Raw genomic sequence first — 27,239 nt, 5'->3', positions numbered from 1 at the left:
TCACTTTTCATCCTGAAAGAGCACGTAACAGTAAGATCAACGTTAGAAGAGGTAAATAATTCTCTAATAAGTTAATAATAAGTAGCTAAACTGATATTTTTTGATGTTTCATAATGTGTGTTTTCTCAGACGCCAACATCAGAATTTCACAGTGAAATGAAGATGACTGCAGAGACCACAGCAACTGCGATTGAAGAACCTCGTCTTTCTCCTGCCCCCGTAGAGGTGGGAAAGAGTCAGGAGGAGAATGATGTAGCTAAAGAAGACATGGAACAGAGCGTGGAAACCACGAGCGCACCTGTGACACGCAGCAGAGAGTCGGCAAGGACAGAGAGTGTCCCCATCACTGGAGGATATGACCTTTCCACAGGCGTTGGTGATAGGGGTCGTGATGTTGTCAACCACCCCGTGCTTTCATCCATGGACGAAGTGTTGGGCCTTTATGAAAATGTATCCAGCACTGTGCTGGTCACCATGACACAGCCACTGGACGAGCCAATCACAGAAGCTCAGCCTGGCGAAGGCACAGACAGGGCCGAGCATGGGGAAGATCTGACATCAAAAAACCCTGAAATCCCAGCTTCTCGTGCTACAACAGGTGAGCAAATCACGTGCGATCACTAATATTTGTTAGTTCTTGTGCGAATATTGGTGATTCCACAAGATCTAATACATTAGTTCCTTTCAATCCAGTCCTCTGGGACCCAAAGCCAGTCCACGTTTTTGTTCCTTCCCAACTTCCAACACATCGGTACCAGGCATTCGGTGATGTTGTTTACTTTGTTCGAATATGGTGGGAGCCAAAACGTGGACTGTGTGGACGTCCCCAAGCACTGGACTGAGACACACTGCTTTAAATGAAGGTACAAGAATATAATACAGTATCCCATCATTAATATACATGATGTATTTCTTTTCAGGCACATGGGGGGAGGGGGGCTCTTCTGCCTCCTTGATTGAAAGTGCCACGATTGTGATCGATTGTATATGGTATGAATGAATGAGGAAATAGCTCAATGCACATGGCCGATATGACATCTGGATTCTTTCCAAATTTGTTGCAGATAGCGTGGTCTCCGCCGTCCTCACCACTGCCCATGGACAGGAAGATAAGGACGACACCAGGCAGGAGGACAAGGAGCGACATCCTCAAAGCAGCATCCCTATCCCGATACATTATGACAGGGGAGATCCGGCCGGGATAGACCATCCCTGTGAACATGCAGCTCCGTCTTCAAGGGCCGTGACCAGCGGTGTTTTGACCGCGGAGAGCCAGAGCAGGGAGATGGCGGTGGTGTTTAGTTTGCGGGTCGCTCATTTGATGCTTGCTAACGACCTGCTGAACAAAAGCTCCCCTGATTACAGATTGCTGGAAAACGTCTTTCTTCAAGTGGTAGGTAAACAAGTTCGTATATTATTTTCTTCCCAATGGCTCCAAGCGAAACAAGGCAAATGTTTCAGATCAAGGTAATTCAGCCACGTTATTTGTACTGCACTTCAGTAGGAGACTGAACTTTCTGCTAATTATTCCGATGTTTCAGACGTAGACAAACGTGGTTTAAATAATTAAACATGACAAATGTTTGTTCTACATCAAGGAGCAGTGAGAAACCCCTGCAAACATTTATATTAAGTTTCAGTATGAGGAATAACACTCACACCTCACTTTATTAGCTGCAAAAGTCAAATATTAAATATGATAAATTATGTTAATACTTGATTTATCGGAAATTCGGTAATTGTGTTTCTCATTATTAGTTTGTTTTGATAAAATCAGCCGTACTTTGTTTTTCAAAAGCAATTTCAGGGGTTTTAACCGATGCAAATGATCTTAAATAATCTTCATCAAACAGGTGGTTGTGTTTTGTCTCGCTTAGATGCAGATTTCAGATTCTCACGACGGGCCAAACTCTGGCTCCTCCGATAAATCTGAGCCTGGGAGACAGAGGATTGCCGCATCCATCCCGGTACCTATCTCTGCTATGTGCCTGTCATTCATTATAACTAGCTAATTATAACGTATTCAGTGATCATGTGCACGTGTGTTTTCATTGTCTAACGCTAAGGATTCATTTAGCTATCTCGCAATGAAAGCAGTCAGGCCCCGTTCTGCAGTTTGCATCAAACTGGACATGGCTGAGATCGCCTCGTTCCCCTATAGGTGTGCAGTAATGTTTTGATTCATCGCAATCGATTCCTCAATTCCAGCAGCAGTATCCATGAAAAACTTGAAGGATTCATTGAGTACTCCCCCTCCCCTGTCCCCCATGCTGTCAAAATGAGTGTCGGGGGGGTTGGCAAATTTCAAAGGGATTCAAACTCGTTATTTTACTACCTCTCTGGTGCCTGATCAGGTGCAAACCAATTTCAGGAGTGTGGGAGGTCAAACCCGTAACTTTACCATGTGGCTACATGCCTGCCCCAGTCACACAGCACCATCTCCAGGATGCCTTCACCTTTGTAGTACAGGCTGCATCTTCCCTACATTCATTTAAACGTTATTTTGTAACTTTTTATCAGTTTTATTTTCCTCTAAACATTCCTTATCCCCCTCTCCCAGTTTCCGAGTCTGACCGTTTCCAGCTGTAAAACTTACCATATTTTATACCGTGCCTGTTGTGTGTGCATCGTGGGATGTGACCTTTCTACCAGGGTGCTGCAAAACAAGCCCAAAGTGTCTCTTTCATCTCGCTGTGCCTCTGCCTGCATCAGAGGCGACTGCTGCCTCATTAAATCTTTCCTGTGAGTCATCATTCACTGCAATATGTAACCTATAACCGGTCACTTAAGTCAGAAATGCATATTTCATCAGGAGTTGTCCGACGGAAGTACTGCCGCAGTTCCTAGTTTTAGGTGTCTCATTGATGTTACTGTTGTATACGTGTGGTTAGATGCAGATATATGTTGGAGTGAGTCAGTGGCAAAGCTGTGAAATAAGGGTCCTCTGTCTTCATAGCTTTCAGTGCGTGACTGGGCTTTGTGAATGTTGATACGCTTTGTTTCTCATAAACTGCCTATAAGTGGATTGTAGGATACGGAAGATGGCCTCATGACTATGCAGCCTAATGACTAAAGTACACTTCACTGTAGACTGGAGAGAAATGAAAAGATTTGGGTAATATGCAGTTAGACCTGGCACTTTGTGATAGCGTGTTGAGTGCTATGACCCTCTCTAACATACACGTGTGCGTGTGCGTGTCTGTGTGGGTGTTCTCCCGCTATGTGCGAGTGGGTGATATTTAAGTAATGCAGTTCTTAGCATGTGAGGATGTGCTGTTTTTAAATATGCAACCACTGCAACAGCTCAATTGCTCAATATTTTATGAAGAATTGATTCCCCTCCCCCGTTCCACCAGACAATAATATACGCTAAGCCTAGAAAGCAGCTATTTATGGATTTGTGGTTCTTTGCATGTTTTGGATGTGGCTGGTGTTCAGTGGAGTGTTTTGAGATTAATTGTGGGAGTATTCCTCATTTAATGGTCTCAGGTCTCTGCAGACATGTCCGATATTTTGTCCTTGCCACCTTTCTGTTATTAGAATTTTTGCTTGTCAACATTAGCTGCAGTACTGCAATTCTGATTATGTGAAATCTGAGAATGATAGATAGATAGATAGATAGATAGATAGATAGATAGATAGATAGATAGATAGATAGATAGATAGATAGATAGAACTTTATTAATCCCTCGGGAAGGTTCCTCTGGGAAATTCTAGTGAATATATAGCGAGGATACATTTCTGTTGTTTATCTAAACTGGTGTGCTTTTAGATTTAATTACCACAGTAACGTAATTTTATTGAGCACTGGGTGACATTTTGATATACCTGTTCCAGTGGGGCACGATGGTGCAGTGGTTTGCAGTGGTTCTCACTGTTGCCTCACACCTCTGGGACCAGCATTCAAGTCTTTCAAGTCATTCAAGTGTATGCATGGGTGAGCAGAGTTGGGTAATTCAGGTCCAGAGAGTAAAAGTCCAGACTGGGATTCTATTTCAACCAACCAATTGAGTCACTGTGACTCTTTATGCTCAGCTGGTTGGTTGAGACAAAATCCCTTGGCCTGAATTACCCAACTCTGTGAATGAGTGAATGGTATGTGAGTGTGCCCTGTGTTGGGCTGTTGCCTGCACTGTTCCCATGGGGTCCAGACCCCACACAACCCTGGATAGAGGAATGGATGGATGGATGTCCTTATTGCTTTTCATGCTCAGAAGATGGGACAGTAACTGGCATTCTGTTGAAATTTCATCCATAAATTTGCAGCCTCATAGGACCACTTACATCTTGATTTTCTTAACCATGGGAGGGTAACTCTGCTCTAGTACTTAAAGAGTTGCCTAATGTTAACAATTTGTAACTCGTAGCTGTATTAGTTTCCATACTTAAGAAAAAAGTCAATCTCACAAACATTGAACCAGCTTGCTGAACAGTTTTACGACCATAGACTGTTATCCACAAAGCACATGTAGACAACAGAGAAGGCAGCATCTACTGCAACCAACTGTGGAAAGGCTGGGGATCTGCAATGACCCGTTTTTATGAGTTCTGTTGGTCCAGGTAGAATGGGGAGACTCCCCTGAGCGTACAGAATGAGGGAAGAACACTGTCTAAAAATATTCGAGGCAGAGAACAGATATCCGGGTGATGAGGAAGCGTGCAGCGAATGATCCCTGGCCTGACTTGATGAACGTTGACCTGAATTCCGAACTGGCGGCTCTCGCTCAGAGAGATGCTGGTGTGGATGCTGCCTCCGCGCAACTGGGGCGAGGTGATCCCAGTGATCCTGGCAGTCTAGTGGATGGCGGATGAAAATGAAGAAATACTGTGTCCCTTCTTACCCTTGAATTGAATCGAAAGAAAAATAAATGGTTGAAATCAAGAAAATATGGAGGAACTGAAAGTGTCGGGAAGGACTGAAAGATGCAAATATTGGCTGCGACTTTGCAATGAGGTATTTTACAATTTTTCTGTTAAATTCACGCCAGCGGTCTTGTTCTGGATTGGTGGTTAGACGGCGGATGGCTTATTTATCCGCCAAAGGTTGAATACAAGGCCGTCTTCATCAGATTGATGCTGGTTCATTTGCTTGGCATTATGTTAGTACCGTTGAATACGAGGTCTTTAACTTTCATTGTTCCAGGAAAAATGCGGTTCGTCATCGCACAACTGCATCTTCTAAATAAGTGAATCCCAACCTGTGTCATTAGTTCACTTTGTAATTATGCTTTGCAGTCCGGCAAGCTTGAACTTACTCTTATTCTCAAAATCAGGACAAGAAGTATTTGTTTTTAAGGTTACAGAGTGATTGTACCATGCAGTATGTTCCGTATTTAATGAGAACACCATGTAAATTCGCCCAGTACAATTTCACATTTCAGTTCACCTAGGAGCCATTAAGTTCCTGCCCTGAATTAAAGTTCAGTTGATTCGGTTATGGACCAGGACCTTGAGAGAGGGGACAGTAGGTCGGGTTTGACAATGGCAACAGCTTATCTGTGACTCCATTTTGAATCTTCAAGGGGCAGTTCACCCTAAAACTGAAAAATATATGTTTTAGTAGGGCTTTATTGCTATGTATCCATCTAGGTGGTCCTGCTGGGAGTTGCCTAGTTTTGGTGATATTGTCCGTAGAAATGGTCCGTCTTCTCTCGAATATGATGGGAGCAAATTGCATTAATTCTGTGGTGCATTTGAAACATTAAATAGCAATGTCATTTACCAGAAATCATGCCCCGGTTACTCAAGATATCCACAGACATTGCAGTTGTTACGATTGCTGGGATCATGACGAGAAGGGAAAACTCCAGGTGTCGGGAGAATGCAGGGTTTAATCCAAAAAAAGGCACAAAAACATACAGCAAGATGTTGCAACGTTAATGACCAGACTAGGGAAGGTCTGACAAGGACTTAAATACACTGAACTAATCAGAAATCATGCATAATAGCTGGTAAACACGGGGAATCTACACGGGGTAGATGAGGGGGCGTGGCACATGGGAGGATTGGACGAGCGGGTCATGACAGAACCCCTCCCCAAAGACGTGAACTCCGGCTGTGCCTAAGGGGAGCGAGGAATGAGACTGGGGACACAGGACCTGCAAAACAAAAACAAAATATCAACGGGGCACTGGGAACAAGACAGGCACAACGGCAAGAACCAGGACAACACCTGACAAAGAACAGAAAACGCAGTCAGGCACAGCAAGAACGGAGACACCGGGGGAACATAGACCAGAGTAACAAAGGGACTAGGAGTGAACACAGGAGACACCGAGGGACGAGGACCAAACACAGGAGGCCAGACGGGAAAACACGGGGAACAACGGGGAGTCCGAGGGAACCCCAGCGGGCGAGAGGCAGTAGCCGCAGGGGCAGCAGGCGACCGCGAGGTTGGAGCCGGAGGGACCCTCGGCGATAGCGAGGCAGGAGTAGCTGGGGACCTCGCAGGGAGCGACAAGGCAGATGTTGGGACAGGCGGAGGAGGCGAGGAGGAAGTCGCAGGGGGCACCAGGGGATGCAGGAGGACATCGAAGGGGACCTCAGTGAAGATGAGGAGGGAGGGGAAGCCGCGGCAGGTGACGGCACAGCTGAATGACGAGTCAGAGAGGAGGAGCCGGCAGGTGACCGACGAGGCGACGGAGGACCCACAGGCAACCGAAATGTGGGGGCCCTACTGGGATCTACCATGCTGAGGTGGTGATTGAGAAGGAGTCACTCCTCCATAGGGGATCATCAGGGAAATCCCTGAGCGGTCCGATTTGAGCTCCTCCTCCTTCAATCAAGGGAGGAGGAGCGATGGTCTGACCGTCGGGGACCACCTCGGGGACAGGGACTGGGGTCAAGGGAGCAGGTGGTGCAGAAGCGGGATCAGGAACTGGGGGGTCAGGGTCCTTGGAGGGCAAAGCAGGAAAGGGTGGAGCAGGGATCTCAGGGAGAAAAGCAGGAACTAGAGTCACAGGAACATTGGGCGATGGAGCATCGTCCGCCGGCACAGGAACAGGCGGAGCCTCAGGCAGAGGTGCAGGAACCTCATGCGGCGAAGCAGAAGGCGCAGGGACCCCTTGGGGATTTCCATAATGACTACCCCAATTAACCCCTCTGGTGGGTCACCCCTGCCACCACCCGAGCATGGCAGATCCCGGCCAGGACCTGGTTTCTCAGTGTCCCAAAGAGGGAGAGGACACCTGCACAGGGGTCGGATCCCACCCACGCTGCCCCCTGGCTTGCCTTCAGTCCCCCTAGCTTGGCGGTCATCTGCGGGTTCTCATCTTTATTAAATATTTTAAAAGGCAAACAAATCAAAGGTGAGGGAAATACCCCACGAAGGGTGATTTTTAATAACTGCACAGCAGCTAATGCTTTTCGAAGAGGCATGTGTTTCATTTCCTACAGCATAAACATCTGCTTTTGCCAGGGAGTTGAGCAAATGGTATTTGTGACACAGAGCTGGCTGATGGAGTTAGTTTGTTGGGAGAAGTGGCCCGGGGTGCAGGTCACAGGGCTGCTTACGGTGTCCGCTAATGCCTCCCTGCAGCTGTTTGCGGGGCTCGACCAAAGAGGGCCCTCCACGTCGCTCCCATGTTGTTATGTTCATTATTCAGTATAATAATCTTTATTAAAATTATCATTTTTTTCTCCCCCAAACTTTTAAAATCTAGAATTTCCCTTTTTGGAGTTTTTAATGTGATATCTCCCATAGTCTTTTAGTATGTAAAATAATGCAATTAAATATAAATTTTTATCTAACTTTATCTAACTTCCCAATATCACTTTTTTCATACTGATTATTATTTCTTTATATTTTAAATAGCTTGATTACAGAAAATTGCACTTCTTCTGTGAAACCGTAGCATTTCGTGATTCTTTCCCAGATTAACGGCACTTGTAGCCCCTGCTGTTGTCTGTAAGTGGAGCATCACCGAATGCAAAGTTAACTGTTGAGCTGTGACCTAAGAGTCTGGATCAGGGAATGTATCTGACACAAGGGGCGGCACAGTTGCAAAGCAGAAGTGGGGGGTATGTTCACTGATTCAGCTGCATGTTACTGGCGTATGACTTCAGAGCAGTTATTTACTTAAACACACGACACATTTGCATCCACGACAGACACACATACGTTGAAATACTATTCAAATCAGCCTCTCTGATCCGCCACCAGCGCGTAGGAAAGAGATGAAGAAGTATCGTAAGATTGCCTCGCATCTTATTTTTAATTAATTTTTTTTTTTAACTCTTTTAATCAGGGCAGTGCAGCAACTTTTTGCGGGGCAGATAAAATTTGCTGGTGTCCCACAATTAAATAGTGCTATCGTCTGTGATAAGCTGGCACTCAGTAAAATTTGCAGACTGGGGGCAGGACCCCAGCACCCCCCTCCGCACATCCCTGGATATAATTCATACTTTTATTATTAATTTATTGTAACTTATTTGTAAGCCATTTTCCATGGTGCAGAGACCTGACAATGAGCTCTTAGAATACAGTGTATTCATCATTCCTAACCCAGCTCCCACAGCACTCATCTTGCTGCAATGATCCAATTTTTCCCGAACTCTGTCATTCTGTGCATTAGAACCTGGCTTCTTCCTCTGTGCGCTGATTGTAAATTATGCCCCATAGACAGACACTTGCCCTGGTCTTGAACCTAAAGGGCGACAGCTGGATTAACACTGGGTGTCCATTTATTTTTTAATGGGAGCGATGGATCCGCTTCCCAGCTCCTGTTCCATTCTGCAGACTCTGCTTATAGATTTCAGTTCAGGTGACTCGCGCTTTTAGGAACCAGACCTACAAATATTGTGTGAAAAGCATTTGCAGTTGGGGGAGATTTTACAGCCATTATATGCTGTAAGCACATTACCTACTACATCGAACCTCTTTTAGCTTCGCTGGAGGATGAGAGTAAGTGATTGTGGTTTTTAATTTAAAACTTCCAAGGATGAATTCCACTCTTATTCAGGCATTATAAAGCTCTCAAGATCGATCGTTGATTTATTTCAGGTTTTCTGATTTTATTTAGGGGCGGCATGGTGGTGCAGTGGTTAGCACTGTCGCCTCACACCTCTGGGACCCGGGTTCAAGTCTCCGCCTGGGTCGCATGTGTGCGGAGTTTGCATGTTCTCCCCATGTCGTCGTGGGGTTTCCTCCGGGTACTCCGGTTTCCCCCCACAGTCCAAAGACATGCTGAGGCTAATTGGAGTTGCTAAATTGCCCATAGGTGTGCATGTGTGAGTGGATGGTGTGTGAATGTTCCCTGCGATGGGCTGGCCCCCCATCCTGGGTTGTTCCCTGCCTCGTGCCCATTGCTTCCGGGATAGGCTCCGGACCCCCCGCAACCCAATAGGATAAGCGGTTTGGACAATGGATGGATGGATGGATGGATGATTTTATTTACCGCCTTTCATTTTAACCCAGAAATAATTCTGAAATAACAGGTGATATTGTAGAAAATTCGATACTGCTTTAATAGTAGAGGTGCTGTTAGATTGCCAGGTAAAGGAAAGAGTGAATAATATTCAGCCTCTCTGCTGCTTTGGGCTTTTACTTCTCGTTCTCTTTTACACTCTAGTTGCTTCCATATCTGCGGTCCAGTGTGACTGGATTTAAGGAGCTTGAGATTCTCAGCTTCAGGAACGGAAGTGTGATCTTCAGTAGGGAAATGAAGACGTCTGGGCTGCATAATGTCACAGAAGCTGTCCACTGTGTCGTCGCAAACTTCTGCGGTGGTGCGCCCAAACGCCTCGACGTTGAGGTCGAGCACAAGCCCCCGCGTGTCGAGTCTGGTAAGGGCGGAAATCTTTCTGACGAGGAGGGTAATGAGAAATTGTACCTGTCAGGCAGATCACGTGACAGCAAAGCTAATGGCTGCCTTCACCTCTGACAGTGTAGTGTGTGTGATCTACAGAACAGTCAGATTCAAAAGGATTATTCCAGAAGACAGGAAGTCAACTGAGTCAACAGTAATGCACGGATGCCCTCGTTGTCTCAGCTCCAGTTTGCCATCTTAATTAAACAAACCTGGATCACTTTCAAAAAAAGTTTTCTGAAGGTTAAAAGCCCGTGCAGGCCAGGATATCCTAATTGAAGTGAGTCATGACTTTGGCCGTCCGCCAGGTGCACGAGGGACTTCGTGTGCGTTAAGCGGAAGGGACGACAGGGTGGGGAAATGTCATTAAAGTTAACATGACCTTCCCTCCTGGCCTCAGCGGAGGTGATGGACCCTTGCAGGTTCCTGGCTTGCGGCGAGTTCTCACAGTGTGCGGTTAACGCACTGACCCGCGAGGCCGAGTGCGTCTGCGAGCCTGGCTATGGTGCTCCGGACGGGCCTCCCTGTCGGAGCCTCTGCAGCCTCCAGCCGGACTACTGCCTCAACGGGGGGCAGTGCCACATCGTCCCAGGGGGAGGCGCTGCCTGCAGGTACGCCGACTGGAAGGCACCGGGCCCTACCCAACTCACCCGGGCGTCTAAGGGAGAGAACGTTTCCTCAGTTGCGAATAAGCCGCGGAAGTCATTTTATTTTCATTTCACACATGAAACCAACAGTGTAGCAGAGAGTTTGATATTGGGGGGGGGGGCACTTAGTAATTTAAATACATTTTTTACTGTTCACTGGGGAGCGAATGAAGCCAAAATTAAATAATGCCACCATCTGTGGGCCCCCGAGGACCGGATTGGAAACACTGCTTTAGAGAATTCGATCCTGCTTGTTGCGGTTGGTCCCGTCCTGCTTTACTAATGGCTGAGTGACTTGCCTGTTCATATAACTCATTCTTTCCTCTTTCTTTAACTTTCCTTAGATGCCCTGTCGGTAGATACTGGCACTTTCACGGAGAGCGTTGTACTGAGCTGGTCTCACTGCCAGTTGACCCATTTCTAATCATCGGCTGCCTTGTTGCCTTCCTTGTACTCGTTTTGGCAGTGATAGGGATCTTGCTGTTAATTAACAGGAAATGCATCCAGGCCAGGAGGACAGTGAGTTTTGTGTAAGCATGGCTGTCTTATCAATTTCAAATTCCCTTTTTTTCCCCGCAATACACATGAACATGTAAAAAGCAGTAAGTTACGTGTCTCTTCTGTACCATAGACACAAAAATGGGCCTTTTGCATTCGCTGTGAAGTTAAACCCGCTTTTTGAAAGTGATGATGGTACCTTGACACGCGTGTCCAGCTTGACTCACACCCCAAGCACCGATCCTGGCTTCGCCGGACTCTCTGAGCAGGACACGTTGAGTTCAGTCGATGGCACGCAGCTCACTATCGAGGTAAATGACTCACCCCCCTCTTCCTTACTCTAAGAACCTTAGAATAGAAAACAGTGCTTTTATGGTCATAGTACAGGTAGCCGGATGAATCATAAGCCTGAAATGAAGCCCCAGATTAATCCGAATAAGCCCTGAATGGTTTGTTTTAGCTCAGCAGTCAAAACCTCCGTAATGCTACGATCACTGTGACTTCAGAGACAGCAGGGGCGGGGGTGGGAGAGGTGGGGGTCTGACTCAAGTACCCAACGGCAATATAAGACATGTACCACACGCTTTAATCAAACTGTTAACAAGAATTTTTTTAAGTTTTTAAAGTTTTTCACATTAAAATGTATGAGAAGAGTCCTGGAAAAGTTAAACAAATTGCAAACCAGTTATAAATGTTATTTCCTACATCGACAGATGCTATCATTTCTGGTTAAGCGGTATTGTTCTTGAATAAGGAAAGACAATAGAGGAAAACAATTTCACTTGTGCAGAAAGTATGCAAACATAATCAAATAACAGAAATAACCCTAAGCAACAGTAAATCTTGCCAATATGACACAGCAAATGCAAAATTATATTATGTTTGTCAGGTCAAGTTCCCGCTATAGAATTTTGATTATTGTATCTCCCTACAGCCAAACTTATTTCCATACTTTTCCTCTCGTGGTCATGTGTAATTGCAAATATTTTGTGTCAAAAGGAATATTTTGTATTATGTACAGTATAGTGTATTCCATTTTCGTTCAGCATCTTCATATATTTGAATATATATCAATATAATCATTTTAGATTACATCCACAGATCTCACGGCCACTACATGGCACAAGACCAGACAAGTTAGATTCAGAAATGGTCGATTTCCGCCAGTGTTTCCCTTCTGAGGTAAGGAGTATGTCCACAAATCCTCCGTCGAACACAGCTATAAAGGCTTTTCTAGTCTGGTCGATTCGTACAAGGTTTGGGAATTAAGTATCGTCTTACCTTTTCTGTCCATCTTGTTCACAGAGTCCAGCAAATGTGAACAATTCATTAATATCCCCGACCGATTCCCATTCATGAAAAGAGATATTTTGCCCTGGTTGACTGCACAGTTAATCAAAGATACGACACAGCAGAATAGGTCATATTGTTACCGAAAGACCGTTTCATCGAACCAAATCACCTCCAGAGAGATTTAAGGTTTTATCCCGAAATGCCATAACCGATAATGAGATTTTTTTTCTTTAAGCTGGAAGAAAAGTTGTGAGAACACAAAGTGAGGACCTGGGAAACATAAACTTCTTTTGAATGAAAAGCTAATTTTTAACAGCATTTCTTACATTTGTTTTCAGAGTTATATGCTATATAAAAATTATGGTGCAGTGGAGTATGAGATAAAAATGTTGCTGTTGTTAATTGTTACATTTTTTAAACGTAACTTAAAGTTAGCGTTCTTTTTCCGAAGACCATGGTTGACGATTGTAAATGTGGCTGGACTGAAAACTGAAAGCAGAGATAGGTCACTCTGTGCCTTTTTATGTGCTTCGCATGTGACCTTGCAAGCATTTTGAAGGTTTGAGGGTGTTTGGCCAGCGTGCATGTTTATTATTTTATAATTGTATATGATGGAATGACTGAAACGTGGAAATTAGCCCATAATTGAACTTGAGTGAACGTGGGATGGAGACCAAGGCTAACTGTTTCATTTTAACCGAGCATCTGATTTTTTGGGAAGAAACAGCCAGATTCTTTGTTCTTCTTCCTTGAACTGTATGCAGTGACATTTGGGGAAAAGGGAGAGAAAAAAAAAATTTTAATCATACTTTATTTTGGGATCTCTGCTCTGTTGTGGAAAGGCGTAAAACGCTTTCTTCTGGCCTACATTCTGAAAACCTTTTTAGCTACATATTACCTACCATTTGTAAATACAGATGTTCTGTTCAATCCTTTATATATGAAACATGTCAGTTGCATGTAAAAAAGAAGCAATATCATTTTGATAAAAGGATCTCTGAATGGTTTCTTCCAGGTGCTCCGTTTCCCCCTGTAGTCCAAAAACATTGGAGTTACCCAATTGCCCGTAGCTGTGCCTGTGTGAGGGAATGGTGTGTGAGTGTGCCCTGCCATGGGCTGGACCCCCATCCTGGCCTGTTCTCTGCACCCTCTCCGGAACAGGCTCAGGACCCCCCCGCCACCCTGTATAGGGCAAGTGGGTACAGAAACATAGATGGTTGGATCCTCTATGAATTCTAACTAAACCACAAAAACAATATACAGTACTTGCAAATTGTTTTTTTTTATAAAACAATAATATACATTAATGAAATACAAATTAAAGTATTGTTATACCCAGATAGTATATCTACTATATTGCAGGTAATTATTGTGCAATTAAATTGACTTGCGTTAATTCACTGATCTTGACTTTTCCAACGATGCTGTGATCTTAGCGGAGTCAATGGAGGCTCCGATCGGGACTCTCGAGAGACTGGGGGAGGAGTCTGAGTGTCTGGGCTTGCGGGTGTCTTGGATAAAAAGCAAGATCAAGGCCTTTAATGACCTCCTGGGCAGAGCCGTCAGCAGTGTGTCGGTCTGCGGGGAGAATGCAGACCTCATCGAGAGGGTCACTCACCTGGGCGGTGACAGTCATGTCTCTGGTGACCCGTCCTATGCAGTCAGCAGACGGATTGGGAGAGGAGGGGGGGGCATGAGGTCAGTGGAAAGGGGGGTGTGGCTCCCGATATCTTTGTAAGCAGCTGAAGGTCCAGGTCTTCAGAGTCCTGGTGCTGCCCGTCTCGCTGTATGGCTGCATGGTGACCTGAGACGAGGACCGGACTCCTTCGGTACTGTGGCTCTTCTGAGAATCCTTGGGTACCGCTGGTTTGTCTTTGTGTCGAATGAGCGGTTGCTAGAGGAGTCCTGACTGATGCACATCACCTGCATTATGAGGGAGCGTCAGTTACGGCACTACGGCCATGTGGCGCGTTTCCCTGCGTGTGACCCAGCTCACAGGATCCTCAGTACTGAGGACACGAGCAGCTCGTTGTCCTCTGGTTAGACCTTGAGTTTACCTAATGAATACAGCAATAACGAATAATGGATGCTGGGAAGAAACCATTTTGTTATGGTCTGTAAGCAAATTCTGCTCATCTACGGTTTCGGTCAACCCATGACGCGACATAGGCGGCCGCCTGGGGCGCCAGCTTCAGTCGGGGCGCCGACTTAGCAAGCTGATTTCACTTTGTCTCCTGTGGGGGGCGCCACATGGACTGCTCATCCGTGTGTGAATGTCGTTTTAATAGACTGGGATTTTTTTTGTTTTACTTTGGTTTCTGACTTTATGGGCAGCCATGTCTTACTGGGATTGTGAAGGGAAAAACCAGTGAGCACTGGAATGTTCCACGGATGTGTTGAGCCCACCTCCAGCAATAGGAAACGTCAATGTGCGAACAGAACTGGCGCTTGGCTTTGGAATGACTTGATCTCTGGGCGTTAGCTATTTAAGGACTTTGTGTTTACCTTCCAGATGAGTTTTTTCATTCTTTACCTCACAATGAGGTATTTATCTGCACCTTGATATATGGTAAAATACCACAAGACCCTAAATGACAGGGACTTTCCAAATCTGCACAGATGCTCCTCTCCTTACGAACGAGATACGTTCCGAACGGCCGTATGTCAAATGATAGTAACAACAGACTGCTAATTTTTGATATTTCTGAACGGTCACAAAAATTGTTTTTAATCAGTGTCTATAAATAATCCAACTTATTGTATTTTTCTCTTCTTCTTTAGGACACAACAGATGTTTGAAACGTGTCCACTTGCTTTTTCTCCTGTCTGCCGGAATATTCACGGCTCCAGGGGAGCGCAAGTCAGTCTCAGATTATGGGAAAAGCAAGTAAAGAATGAACAGTCGCTAATTAGGTATTTAATGACTACAGTAATAAGCAAGCCATTATAACCTATAGAAATACTTTGTATATTGTGTTCTGATATTTTCTTGATATTTTCCACCTAGTTATGAAAATTCTTGCATCCAGAATTAGAGAATGTTAAAAAGCTGCCAATTCCCAAGGACAATGCTAACTTTTAAGGAAATCGAATATCACTGCAAACTGAATTGTGCCAGACCATATACAGGCTTTAAAGGCAGCGTTTCTTTCTTAACACATTTTTTCCAGGAAACGGTACATATTGTCACTGTTCTGTGTAGCACTCGGTGTTTGTACAAGTTGCTTCCTATACCTCAGGTGGAAATGCAAAAAAAAATAAATAAAAATAACTATATACAGAATGTCTGATTCATGTAGGACAGTTATTCGAAAAGGAATTAAACCGGAGACACTGAATTACCGTTAATACTAAGTTTTTATGTCACAAAATAAATAGCTATATCTTTTCTGTGGCTTGGGATGAATGAATGAGATTCACAGTGCATTTTATATTTCTGATTTCAGATACGAAAAGAAGTGACTGATGCTTAGCCAGAGATTTTGTGTTAACAGATATCTGGGGTAGCTGTCTGTCAAACCGGAAAGACCGAGAGCTTGTCCACCCAGTGGGCTAAGCCTGTGTGCAGGAGGTTGCTGGTTCAAACCCAACCTCAGCACATCTGTGGCTTCTTGAGTAAGGCCCTTAACCCCCCCGGGCACCCACATGAGTGGCTTACAGCTTATTCTACAAAGAGCAAGTAGCAGGAGGCGTAAAAAGAATTCCCCCACAGGGATCAATAAAGGTATCAATTATTATTAACCTTAGAACATTACAGAAGGTGCAATATAATGCATCTACTTCTAGTCTTACACAACAGCCACACGAGTCTTAATTTGCTGTATTAAATATCACAGAAGGTTTTTAATGTATGGTTCCCCCCCCCCCAATATAAAATGTGCATTTTATGATGGAACATTTTTTTTAATTGTCACCTAGCCTCAGTGACGGAGAATTTGCATTAAAGCTACGGTACTCAAAGTTACGCAAGGCATCAATTAGGTCTGACATTTACCTCAGAAGCCTGAAATTATATCAGTACAGTTAAAGCTCCAGTAAATTAAATTCTTTTAGTAAGTGGTAACAGAAATGTAAAAAGCCACTTAATTTCTGTTAAGATGAATTACGATGGTTACAAAATGGCAAAAAATGAAATGTTTTAAATGATATGCCTTTAAGTCAAATGGTATTTATATGGATGGTAAATGGTATCTGACTCATGCAGATCAGCTTTTACATTTTGATATGATTTCAAATGTCATTCTTCATGTAGAACCATTTCGGTATAACAGTCACACCTTGATGTGAATTGAGTCGATGTGAAAAGTTGACTAATACCCAATCTTTCATAAAAATGTATCGGAGGAATCCCCAATCTTGGTGGGAAAACAACCATTGTGATAAATCAAAAAAACCACTCGGGAACATTCTTTGCTAATATTCTTTTATTAAACAATTCGAAATGCACACTATGCAGACTGACTTTCAGAGGAACAGCTCAGTAGCTAATTACAGTAATAACTTAGAAATGTCTCTTAAGGCCTCAGTAATCAGTAAGATTTAAGCGTAGGTCAGATCTTGTATAATAGAGGATGCACACTTTACTGACTCCTCTGAACAAGTTCACCGCAAAATGGGAAAATCAAAACTAAGGGATTAACAATAAAAATAACAATTAACAAAGGTCCGTTAAAACGGACTCCCCAGCGCGGCTGGACCCAGGTGTTCTGCACTCTGCATAAAGGAACGTAGGCTTCCCTTTGATCCACCAAAGGAGGTTATTCGCGGTTTACCGGCCGGTTCTACTTGAGCAGGTTCTGCAGCATGGCCGTGGCGTACGTGGGCCGGGCCTGCTTATTCTCGATGGCGCTCCGCAGGTACTGGATGCCACCGCAGCGCTCCCAGATCTCCTCAAACTGCCGGGGCAGGATCTCGGCACCACGCTTCCGGGTCAGGCCCGTCTCCTCAAGGCTCAGTTCGCACATCTCCATGTCATCCTTCCCTGTATGAGAGGAGGGGGAGAAATGGGATCAGAGCAAAAAAAATAAAAAAATAAATCAAATAAGCGATGCTGAAATTGCCAGCAAGCAATGGACATTTTTGGGGAAAAAGGAGGGAAAATGCTGAAAGCTGATTGGCCCCCAGAAAGTCCCCTCCCCTGTCACTCACCAATTCAAAACACATCATTGGCTAATATTAAGTTTGGCCCTCTCTGTATGAGTTATGGCCCCTCTTATGCCACCCACCTTAAAAAAAACATTGCTCCAGTACCAAATGAGTAAGAAGAAGAAGTTATGGGTAATCATGACCATGGTGGTCATTTTATTTTAGGGGGGGGGGGTCCTTCTTTTTACCTGCTACCAGCAGGATGGGCTGCTTGTCGGGGTGCAGTTCCATCTGGCGCGCGATCCAGGGCCCGTCAAAGTGGGCGTACCACCAGCCCTTCTTCTTGTTCTGTGGGTCCTTGTACTGGTCAGCCGGTCGGATGAAGGGGATGCGGAAATAGCGCTGCTGCCGGTTAACGGTGATCTCCTGCTGCCGTGTCGGCACAGCGGGGGTGGGGTTCTGCTGGGCTGTGGGGGGGTTAGAACAGCGTTTTTCAACCCGATCCTCGGTGACTCCAAGATGGTCCGCGTTTTCGTGGACCGTCTGCCAGGCAGCTGGTCGGGAGCAAAAACGTGGACCATCTGGGGGTTCCTGAGAACCAGGTTGGGAAACACTGGCTTAGAACACATCTCCATTCTCAGGAGGACTTTATCACTGTAATTCTGATTGATTGTCCCTTTAAGAGCCTGACAAATGGCCCTACATCAGAGACACACAGATGTTTTCTGACATTAAATGTACCATATAATATACACAGCATGTGTGGCTGTACCTATAATGTACATTTTAGATGTTTAATGGCGCATTATGGAAAGACCCATCTACACCTACGATCAGTCACCGCAGCCAGGATAGGGAAGCACAGCCGGCTTTAACAGAGCCCAGAGAACCAATGAAAAGCAGCGAGGAGAAGTTCACATGGCTATTCTGCAGCAGGAGCTAAAGATCGCCCACATCCCACAAGAGCAACCGGAAATGAACTTGACCGAATTGGCAGCCCCTTAGCATCTTAATTAGACAAAGAATCGACGACGGGTCATTACAGCCCTTATCACTTCTAATAAATCTGGCCGTCAACTTTGACTGCTTGGGGGAGGGGATAGAGATGTTTTTCCAGGGGCTGACGAAACGTCACTAGGGACCGTCTGACTTTCAATTTGAAAAATGTTAATGGAATTAAGATGCCAGGAAGCACCAGAGCGCAAACGATTGAGCGCACCCCTGGGTCTCCACTTAAGCAGGGGCCAGGCCTTCGGCTCCCTTTCGGGATACTTGGCAAGATCTTTAAGCCGTCGTGGTCCAGCGAGCCCGAGGAGGACCTCGAGCGGACGCTGTGCTGCGGCAAGCCCAGCCTTCGTCACTCCGTCAAGTTCAATCGTTTGTCTCCTTTCTAATCTGTCTGTTTATCTCACAATTAACTTGAGGGCTTCTGAGCGGGTCGCTGAGGCAATGTTGACGTCATTCCCAACTGGGAGGAAAGTTGTGACACCGCAGAGCCAAAGCAGACAAAGAAAATTCCAGAAGCAGCTAAAAAAGGGGGCTGGCAGATTTCTCCTCGTTCACACCCAACTGAAGATTTGAGACGACAGTCTAGTTATTGGCGCTCCGATTACCACTTACGTGAAATTCTCAGGATAGTGGCGTGATCTGAAAACATTTTCATAAAACAGAACCGGAATTTTACCACTTAATATATACATGACTCACACAAACAAATACATAAAAACCAAAATTAATGCAGGGTTATACTGTAGCACACGCAGTAACCATTTTAACCTGATCATATTCAAAAAAAGGCAAACTTGCCTAATCATCAAATTAAGTGTAGCTACTAATAATCAGCGTTTCCTTTCAGACAGCAGGAAGACTGTTAGCTTTGGCACTTCTGCCTATGATAGCAGATTAAAAACGCCCATGAGATAAGGGTTTCCCTGTGGATACTGCGTCAGAAGGGTAGCTGACTTCCAAACTGGAGACGCTCCTCTTTCCCCACAGTGCAGATTTCAAAATTTGAGAGAGAGAGCAAGCGGTTTTTCCGACTCCGAAAAGGCAGAGACGTGTACGTCATGAGTCGGGTCCGGTGATGGAGGGTCATGTGAAATGTAACGAGGTGTGGTTTCCTTTCAATTCCAACACCCTAATCTCCTTCATCGCCCTGACTGGTGGTCGGCTGTCACGTCGAAAGCCATTTCGAAATGACCTCAAAAACCTTTTAATCAGAAGATTAAAAAACAGCCCCGGGAACTCAAAGTGCAACAAAGCAGTTTAGCAGTACTTATCGTGATTTCTGTCATTATATAACGAGTGACCTATGACTGCCGCTGTTTCAGTCAAGTCGGAGGCGAAGCAAACTATATTACTATTTTTGCTTTTTTTTAATATAGCCAGCAGATGTTTTCATCTGAGCGTTAGAATCCAACCAGCATTCATGTTGGGTTTAATCTCTTTGCGATCGATTCGCTGCTGCCCTTCCCAGCTTCCACGCTCAGCGTTTCCGGCTGAGGGACGTACAGGAAAGGGTGCCGAACTGGTTTGGTGGATTTGGCTGGGCCTCCTTCCCTCCCCTCCATGGATCCCTCTCTCCCTCCCACCCTCCCACCACCTCCCACCACCTCCCAAACTCGCACCCATTAGTTCCATCTGAAGCTATCCAGGAGTCGTTAAAAAAAAGGAAAAATTGTCTTCAAAGGGCCGAGCCTCTTACCGTAGTCGGTGACCGACTTTGGGGCCCTCTGCTCTGCGTCGCCATTGCGCTTCTTGTTCTTTGACTTCCAGGCGTGGTACACCTTCAGTCGGCGGTGGAACTCTTCCCGGCAAGCTGCCAGGAGCTCGATATCTACCCAGGGGCCAGGAATATTAAATCCGGTCATTAATATAGCGCTCAGTGGCACACATATGCCCCGGCTAAAGTCATCACCGATCAAGGTGGCAGGCAGGGGAAGAGACTGGGAGATGGAGATAGCTCAGCGTTGGATGTGCATGACACGGCTTGCGATAATAGATGATGATTGGACAATAAAATGTTCACAATAGATTAGGCTAATTCTGTGAAAGCTGTGAGGACATATTAATTAAACCCCAGGACTACAATTAAAAATGTTTCAATAGGAAAGAAAAATTCATGCCAGAGATGGTGGGAAACCGGCCCCCTGAACGGTGCAAGACAAAGACAGGCAAAGACAATACAGAGATGTGACGTTCATGCTAATCAATTAATACTTCTTTTGCGCTGCAAAACTCACATCTTAATTGGCTGTACGCCGAAACGCACAAAGGACACTGGAGTTTTATTCTGGATATTTTTTGAGGAGCTAGAATTATCTATCAATACTTTCTCAAATTAATTGCTTTGCTCATGTTGGGGGCAAGCAGATCTTCAGGATAACAGATGATATTTGCGGCAAGCGTGTGTACAAGAATTCCCTGGTTCCCGCTAAATGCTAGGGGGATTCCGGGTCGCTGTACCGCAGGATGTGTTGATGGCGTCCCGCAGTTCGGCATACTTCCACTTGCTCAGGTCGTACTTCTTGGTGCCAGCAACTGCCTTGGTGGCCTGGACCTGGGGGCCCCTGGAAGGAGGAACAGATCCGACAAGGTGGGCAGGGTGATTTTGGGGTGATGCAGAAACACAGTCAGTCTTACGCCTGATCGAGTCACACTGCATTTACGGCCGAGGTCCGTAGTTAATAATAAACACCGATTGAGAGACGTCTGAAAGCAGACCTGGTAGGACATTAGCGGGACCCTGAAACAGGCTGAAATGCAAGCCCAGGTTGACTCAAGGCTATATAAATAAAAATAAAAATCCCATTCAGGAGCAAAAATGCCCCAGGGTTTTGTTTTTATCCTGCATAACAAATGTATCTTCCTCCAAGCTAAAAATGGAAGATCAGAACTGTAGGTCAATCAATTCATAGAAGCAGCCAGTGTGGCTAAACTTAAATTCTCATCCGTAAAGGTAGGGGGCGGAATAGAGCTGCGCCCTGTCAGTTCCCTTTGTCCCCCACACGCCCTGGACACTTTGAAGTTCCCAGCGTCGGTCTCTCCCTGCTGCTCTGTCACGGCTAAATCCATCAGCTCAGCTTTGACTCTTCCTGGAGTGATTCTCAAAGCCTGGGTCACCATTAGAGAGAAATGGACACCCCCCCCCCCCAACTCTCCTCCCCATTCTTCCTCAAAGCTACTTTTAATGACTACTACGGCCAACAAAAGGCTGGTCCAAGCTTTTAGGAGAACGTATACGAAGAATTCTCCCCTCCAGAGCGGTGTCTGATGCACAGGGGTACGGAAGAAGGGTGGAGGTGGCTGGAGCCAATCAGTGATTTCGGCAAGGATCATGTGACACCTACCAAACCAACTAGCAAACGTGCGACTGGTGTCCGTGCTTAACACCATCATCGGTGACCTGGTGTTGCCAAAACCTGTGCCGATGTTGAGCTGCTGTCTCAAACCGCCGTGTTGGGGCAGAAACGAGAACATAGGAATGCACGGGTGCTGCAAATCCTCAGCGAGAAGACGACTGTTCAAGTGCGAAAGGGACTGCCATTTTGTTACATCACTGAGAGGTTTAAACGAGAGATGCACCCTTTGGTAATGCACTTAATTTCTTAATGAAAGAACCCTATTTTGGTTCTCTCTTCAGCTACATTAACCTTCCGAATTCATCTACAATAACTTTCATGAGAATTTAAGTCAGATTTTACAGACACAAAACCTTTAACACTGCAAATGCTATGGAAATCACACTTGAAATCTGTAACCTTCAAGAAACTAAGTCTAATCATTGGATATTATCAGGGAAGACTATACTGAATCAGTAGAATAGTACAACTGTAAAGAACATGGTTTAAAAAATGAGGGACTTGTTCCGGCTAAGACTTTCAGGCCTATTTTGAGATTGAGTGCTCTGTTTAATAAATTAGTACTTTAAAGCGAGTCAACATCTGTGCCTGGATGAATTTAGATCACACCCTCAGGACAATACAAAACACGGCTGCAACCAGAGCCCTGAACGTCTCCGCAAAGGTCCCACCATCCATCGATGTAATGCGGTACTTAACGTCTTGGCACGCTTGGCCCACAGGCCCCGAAGTTATGCTACAGAAATTCAGGCTGAGTTAATTCTCCCAAGGGCATGTTTCCACCCTGGGGTTTCACCTGCATCCCTTTTCCGACTGCAACAAAAATCAATTCCTTTTTGCAGTCAGGGTAATATAAAAAAACAAATATGAAATCATAGTTTTTGCATTGGCATGCAAGCAACTAAATCATTCATGCACTGCAATGCATCTAACCTTCGCTGATCTGATAATGCTACAATGAATGGACAATCAAAAAGTTATAAATATGCACATATAAAAAAGACAAATATCACTGATTTAACGAGTTTTGATTTTGAATGCGTCTTCTGTGGTCTGTCTGGTAAACGTAATGATCCATGAGCACCTTGTTAACACTCAAATAATTCTGGAACACAATGACGCTCATTAGTGATTTAAAAACACTATTAACAGCTGAACTGTTTTCTGGGTCAGTAGATCGCGGGCGTGCAAGGCTGATGGGCTGGATAAAGGGGGTTTTCTTGGGGGTTAGGGCTGTTTACGGGGTTACTTGGATCTCTCTGATGATGCATATCACCCAAAAAGTTGTCAAAGCAAGGAAAAGGACATGAGATTTCATACATTTCGCACAGTTATGCAGACGATGCTACTCAGGAAGGTGCCTTCTGGGGTTTTTATCATGTATCCCATCGTTTTCCATGTTTTTCTCTAAACTGGCTAAAGACCAGACTTGTTTTTTGTCATTCTGAATAGTAGAGCAAAAAAGCATTTTCATCTTGGATGAAACTCTGGTTCAGATCCATGACAGGAAGTCCCCTATAAACACCCAACCGCGAACGAGCGGGCGTCTGCGCAGTGGGTGCTCGCAGCCGGCGTACCTGCGCAGTGCGGCGTCCGCCTGCGCCTCCTCGGTGATGAGCTCGGCCTCACTCTGGGCGATGCGCATGGCCAGCTCGCGGTCGCGGCGCTCCTGCTCCAGCACGGCCTGCCTCTGCACCTCCTCCTCACGCTCCAGGGCCAGCTGCAGCTCCATCTCCTCCTGAGACACACCGCGTCGCCCCCCCCCCCCCCCAGGGGTCAACTGAGCAGCATGATGCACAATGGACCCCATGGCCACTGGAACTGTGTTCTTACATGCCAACACGAGCAGCGCTAATGCTAACGCTAACAGGCCAAAGGTCAAAGGACACATACATGGATGTTTCCCAACGTGCGTACTTGACCATACTTGTGTACCGATTTTACGTCATCTTCCATTGCTAAAGATCAATTGCAATGCTAAGAAGTTCAGTGGACGGTAAAAAATCCCCAGATGTTGGTCTTGCCCCGCCCCAAATACCAAGGGTACATCGGTTGCATCCTTACCGAATGAGACCAATCCCATGATTCAATGCGCCTCAAGTTCTTGGGAGGCAAGTTCGCAAGGCCCGGTCTTGCCATGACCACAAGTATGATCTCTGCATTCTTGGCATTGAGAAACGCCTTATGTCATGGCCAGATTTGGTCAAGGCAGCTAGACCGGGCCAATGAGAACCACGGCCAATGAGAGAAGCCCTGGAAGTAGGCTGATGTGAAACTTAATGAACAGGGGAGGGCAAAATAAATACTGAGACAGGGCGCAGGGGGGTGTATAAGTAACTGGAGCAACCCAAGTGCAACTAGCTAAAGTGAACAGGCCTGCCTGGGGCTAGGGGACGACAGAGAGGCCATCAGGACAGCACACTCCGCCCCAGGGTGGCAGTGAATTAGCCAAATGGGTCAGTCCACTGGTACTCAGAAACAGGAAGACCAGCTCGGTCTAGATCAGCCACACCAGAGGAGTCAGCGGCAGTCCGTGGCCAGTCCGCACCTGTAGCCTCTTCTCATCCTCCTCCCGCTTTTTCCTCTCCTCTTCCTCGCGCTTCCGTTTATGCTCCATTTCTGCTTTCCTGCAACGACAGATTCTCCGCATTTAATTTGTTCCTCTGTTCCAAAGCGGCATCTGATTTTTGTTGTGAGCAATGGGGGGTTAAGGGCCTCGCTCAGGGGACCAATGGTGACATCACTCTACCGAACCTGGGATTTGAACCTTCTGATCACGGGCACTGAGTCTCGACCCACAGAGCCACAAAACATTTAAGGCCAAGAAAAAAAATGATGCTGGTGGCTTCTCAACCCAGTTAACCGAGAAAGTGAAACATTGTGCTTAAAATCTATTAATGACTAATGATTACAATAATGGGGGTGTGATGTTTGTCTCAGTGGGTGAGGGTGCCGTGCTTGTGATCAGAAGGTCGCTGGTTCAAATCCCAGGGTCGGCAGAGCGATTTCTGTCCTGAGCCACATGCCACCCCTGTTAGTATCACACATGAAAAGCCAGATTATGTCACACGCTAGAAAATGGCCCAAACGAGCTATAAACCGTCTTTTTTATAAACCGTGTTTATAAAGTCTCTAGCACCATCATACAGCCGTTAATCGTCCCCTTTTTGAGCTTGGAAGTCCATACTTAACCATGGGATGTTAATTCAAACCCAATTTGAATTTTCTTTAAAAAAAAAAAAAAAAAAAAAACAAGCTTCAATGTTTCCAGTAAATACTGGAGGCCTGAGACTGATTAAACAGTTATGTTCAACCGGAGAATTTCATTGGCACCTTCATTTTTTGAAGGCGACACTGCGTGCCCTTCGAAATATTTAAACAGGACGAATTAGCATAATGTGAATTATAATAGAGCTATAAAGTTACTGGCATGCTGTCACACTTCAGGTAACTTTAAAATTTAATACACAGTAAATTTTCCTGCCGGTGCCCTTCACAAACACAGTGGGTGTGTTCCTGGCTGTGGGCTATTAAATCCTGCAGTCTGGCCTGTCTGATTTAATAGCCTGGCTTTAACAGACTGATTCGGGGGACCAGGAATGAGCCATCAGCCCTAAATAAAGATTATGTGTGCAGGCAAATGTGTTAGCTAGCTAGCAAGCTACCACCGCCGCTGGCCGTGAAGGACCCCTCACTCACAGGCGTCGGTCGTCTTCCTCCTGCCTGCGACGGGCCTCCTCCTCCTCGCGCCTCTTCCTCTCCCGTTCCATCTCCTCCTCAATCCTCCGGAGACGCTCTCGCTCCTCCTCCTCCTGCTTCTTCCTCTGCATGGAGGCCAACAGCTGCTCGGACCGTCGCACCAGGCCCTGATGCTCCCGGTCGATCTCCTCATGGGTCATGACCGTGGTCTGCCGTTTGTTAGGGGGCAGGGGATGGGGGGGGGGGGGGGGAGCAGCGTCATTCACGTGAGGAATTTCAAAGGCACCGAAGAAACGAATTAGCCATGGAGGTGGCCTAATTTGACTTACTGCTTCACTACAAATTGCACAAATCGCCACTTTACATTACTATGACAACGGTTTTCCATATTAACGGTCTCTAAGCGAACACAGACGAGGCACCAGGTTTCACTGGTGAATATAAAGTCCATAAAACAGATTTGTTTAATGGTATCCACTTTGCAAATTCCATTTTTACCAAAAGAAGTCTATACTGCTTTTGCAATATACTGATTGATGTAACTGAATACATTTATGTTACAATATTTGGTAGATTTTGTAAAAAAAGACAATCCCAGACGCTATAAAAGGATATTATACAGTGACCTATACAATACAGCAATCAAGCATGAACGGAAAAAAAACCGACAGATGTTAGCGGACACTGACTGCTAATCACCTCGAGCAGGTTTAGGACAACGACTTGACCTTTGAGAGCGAAACAATTACGAATCACACAAAAAAAAGTATGTAAAAGCCTGGGTAATTAACACAGTACTTGTGTTCTGAAGTCATTCAATCAGTGTGGGACAGCACAAAAGTTACAAGTCATTATCATCAATGAGAAATAATTATCAGAGAAGTATAAAAAAAAGAAGTCTAATGGATGATGAAAAAAAGTTACACAAATGATGTGGGTCATAATGTTTCAGAGGTGGGGGCACAAAATTTCAAACAATGGCCTGAATAGCAGCGACCACAGGGTTGTTTGAATGGCTGCACCTTGATCTTTGCCATGAGGGCACCGATAGAGGCGTCCAGGTCCTGGACTTGCTTGCTCATCTCCTGTTTCCCCTCCTTCAGACCGTTCACCACCTCGTTGAACCTCTCCATCCTCTTCTTCAGGTTCCTGACCTTCACCAGGCCACTAATTCTGCGGCAAAAGAATGTCAAAAGCCAATAATTAGAACTACAATCACCACACACACACACACAAAGCAAGAAATCAAACAGAATTGGCTCTCCAGTCATCTCATTTCCACCCAACCATTTCATTCAAAAGGTAGAAGACTACAAATGAATTAACATGGTAAACGGCCAATGGCGTCAAATCATGCTCTGCAGAGGCGGAGCCAAACCTTGGCTTGTGTTTCCTCTTGCAGAGCCACATGCGGACCGTCTTCTGAATGGTCACACAGGCAGAAGCCCGGTATTTCATCTTATTTTTTACTACGGTAGCAATGAGAGAGGCAGGGTTAGTGCGAGGAAGTGCGGTTCTTCTAGCTGGGACTTACACAGATTGCAGATTAGGAAACAACTCGTCAAAATGGAAGTGAACATGAAGTAAAAAGCACTTCAAATAAAAGAATACTTCTTCAAATCTGTGCAAGTGGAAAACATTTCCATATAACAGGAAATTGAAGGTGAAGGCAGCGAAACAATTTGACACGAAAATATTGAACGTGCAGACGGGTCCATGCAATGTGCGGCAAAATTGCAGGAGTATTTCAGCAAACCGTTTGCTTTGTAAGATGTTTTCTGAACGAAAGACAGTGTGTGAATGAAGGGTCCTCGTTCCAGGTGACTCGGTGGCGGGGGTGGGGGGGTCAC

The 27,239-nt window shown here is 45.5% G+C and overlaps 2 protein-coding genes across 3 annotated transcripts in view; one reads left to right on the top strand and one right to left on the bottom strand.

Annotated features, from left to right (window-relative positions):
* The first annotated feature begins 24 nt into the window (after positions 1 to 24).
* Positions 25 to 15,632, top strand: LOC125707527 (interphotoreceptor matrix proteoglycan 1-like). The gene is made up of 9 exons (XM_048974754.1): positions 25 to 51; positions 130 to 598; positions 1,065 to 1,393; positions 1,878 to 1,967; positions 9,570 to 9,783; positions 10,207 to 10,417; positions 11,085 to 11,262; positions 12,053 to 12,133; positions 15,026 to 15,632. The coding sequence occupies exons 2-9, from the start codon at positions 157 to 159 to the stop codon at positions 15,041 to 15,043; spliced, it is 1,563 nt and encodes a 520-aa protein (XP_048830711.1). The 5' UTR covers positions 25 to 51; positions 130 to 156; the 3' UTR covers positions 15,044 to 15,632.
* Positions 15,633 to 16,650: 1,018 nt separating this feature from the next.
* The window catches only part of myo6b (myosin VIb), a 39,429-nt gene continuing 28,840 nt past the window's right edge, over positions 16,651 to 27,239 (bottom strand). Inside the window, exons 24-33 of one of the 2 annotated variants that reach the window (XM_048974751.1) lie at positions 26,768 to 26,858; positions 26,412 to 26,562; positions 25,390 to 25,598; positions 24,239 to 24,317; positions 23,268 to 23,428; positions 20,795 to 20,898; positions 20,034 to 20,165; positions 18,950 to 18,976; positions 17,578 to 17,796; positions 16,651 to 17,225 (exon numbers count right to left, since the gene is read on the bottom strand). In XM_048974751.1, coding sequence (XP_048830708.1) covers positions 17,026 to 17,225; positions 17,578 to 17,796; positions 18,950 to 18,976; positions 20,034 to 20,165; positions 20,795 to 20,898; positions 23,268 to 23,428; positions 24,239 to 24,317; positions 25,390 to 25,598; positions 26,412 to 26,562; positions 26,768 to 26,858 — 1,373 coding nt within the window. In that variant the 3' untranslated portion in view covers positions 16,651 to 17,025. The remainder of the gene's footprint in view (positions 17,226 to 17,577; positions 17,797 to 18,949; positions 18,977 to 20,033; positions 20,166 to 20,794; positions 20,899 to 23,267; positions 23,429 to 24,238; positions 24,318 to 25,389; positions 25,599 to 26,411; positions 26,563 to 26,767; positions 26,859 to 27,239) is intronic. The other variant, XM_048974752.1, reaches the window with a different exon arrangement.

This window comes from Brienomyrus brachyistius, chromosome 14, assembly GCF_023856365.1.
Source record: "Brienomyrus brachyistius isolate T26 chromosome 14, BBRACH_0.4, whole genome shotgun sequence".
NCBI lineage: Eukaryota > Metazoa > Chordata > Actinopteri > Osteoglossiformes > Mormyridae > Brienomyrus > Brienomyrus brachyistius.
The sequence above is the reverse complement of the archived record's forward strand: the minus strand, read 5'-3'. Positions and strand labels throughout refer to the sequence as shown.

Bases quoted from the DNA above. Each gene is read 5' to 3' on its own strand.
- LOC125707527 (XM_048974754.1), top strand. From the start codon at position 157: ATGAAGATGACTGCAGAGACCACAGCAACTGCGATTGAAGAACCTCGT. The intron at 1,394-1,877 runs GTAGGTAAACAA...TGTCTCGCTTAG, and splicing joins AAAACGTCTTTCTTCAAGTG to ATGCAGATTTCAGATTCTCA. The intron at 10,418-11,084 runs GTACGCCGACTG...TCTGTACCATAG, and splicing joins GGGGGAGGCGCTGCCTGCAG to ACACAAAAATGGGCCTTTTG.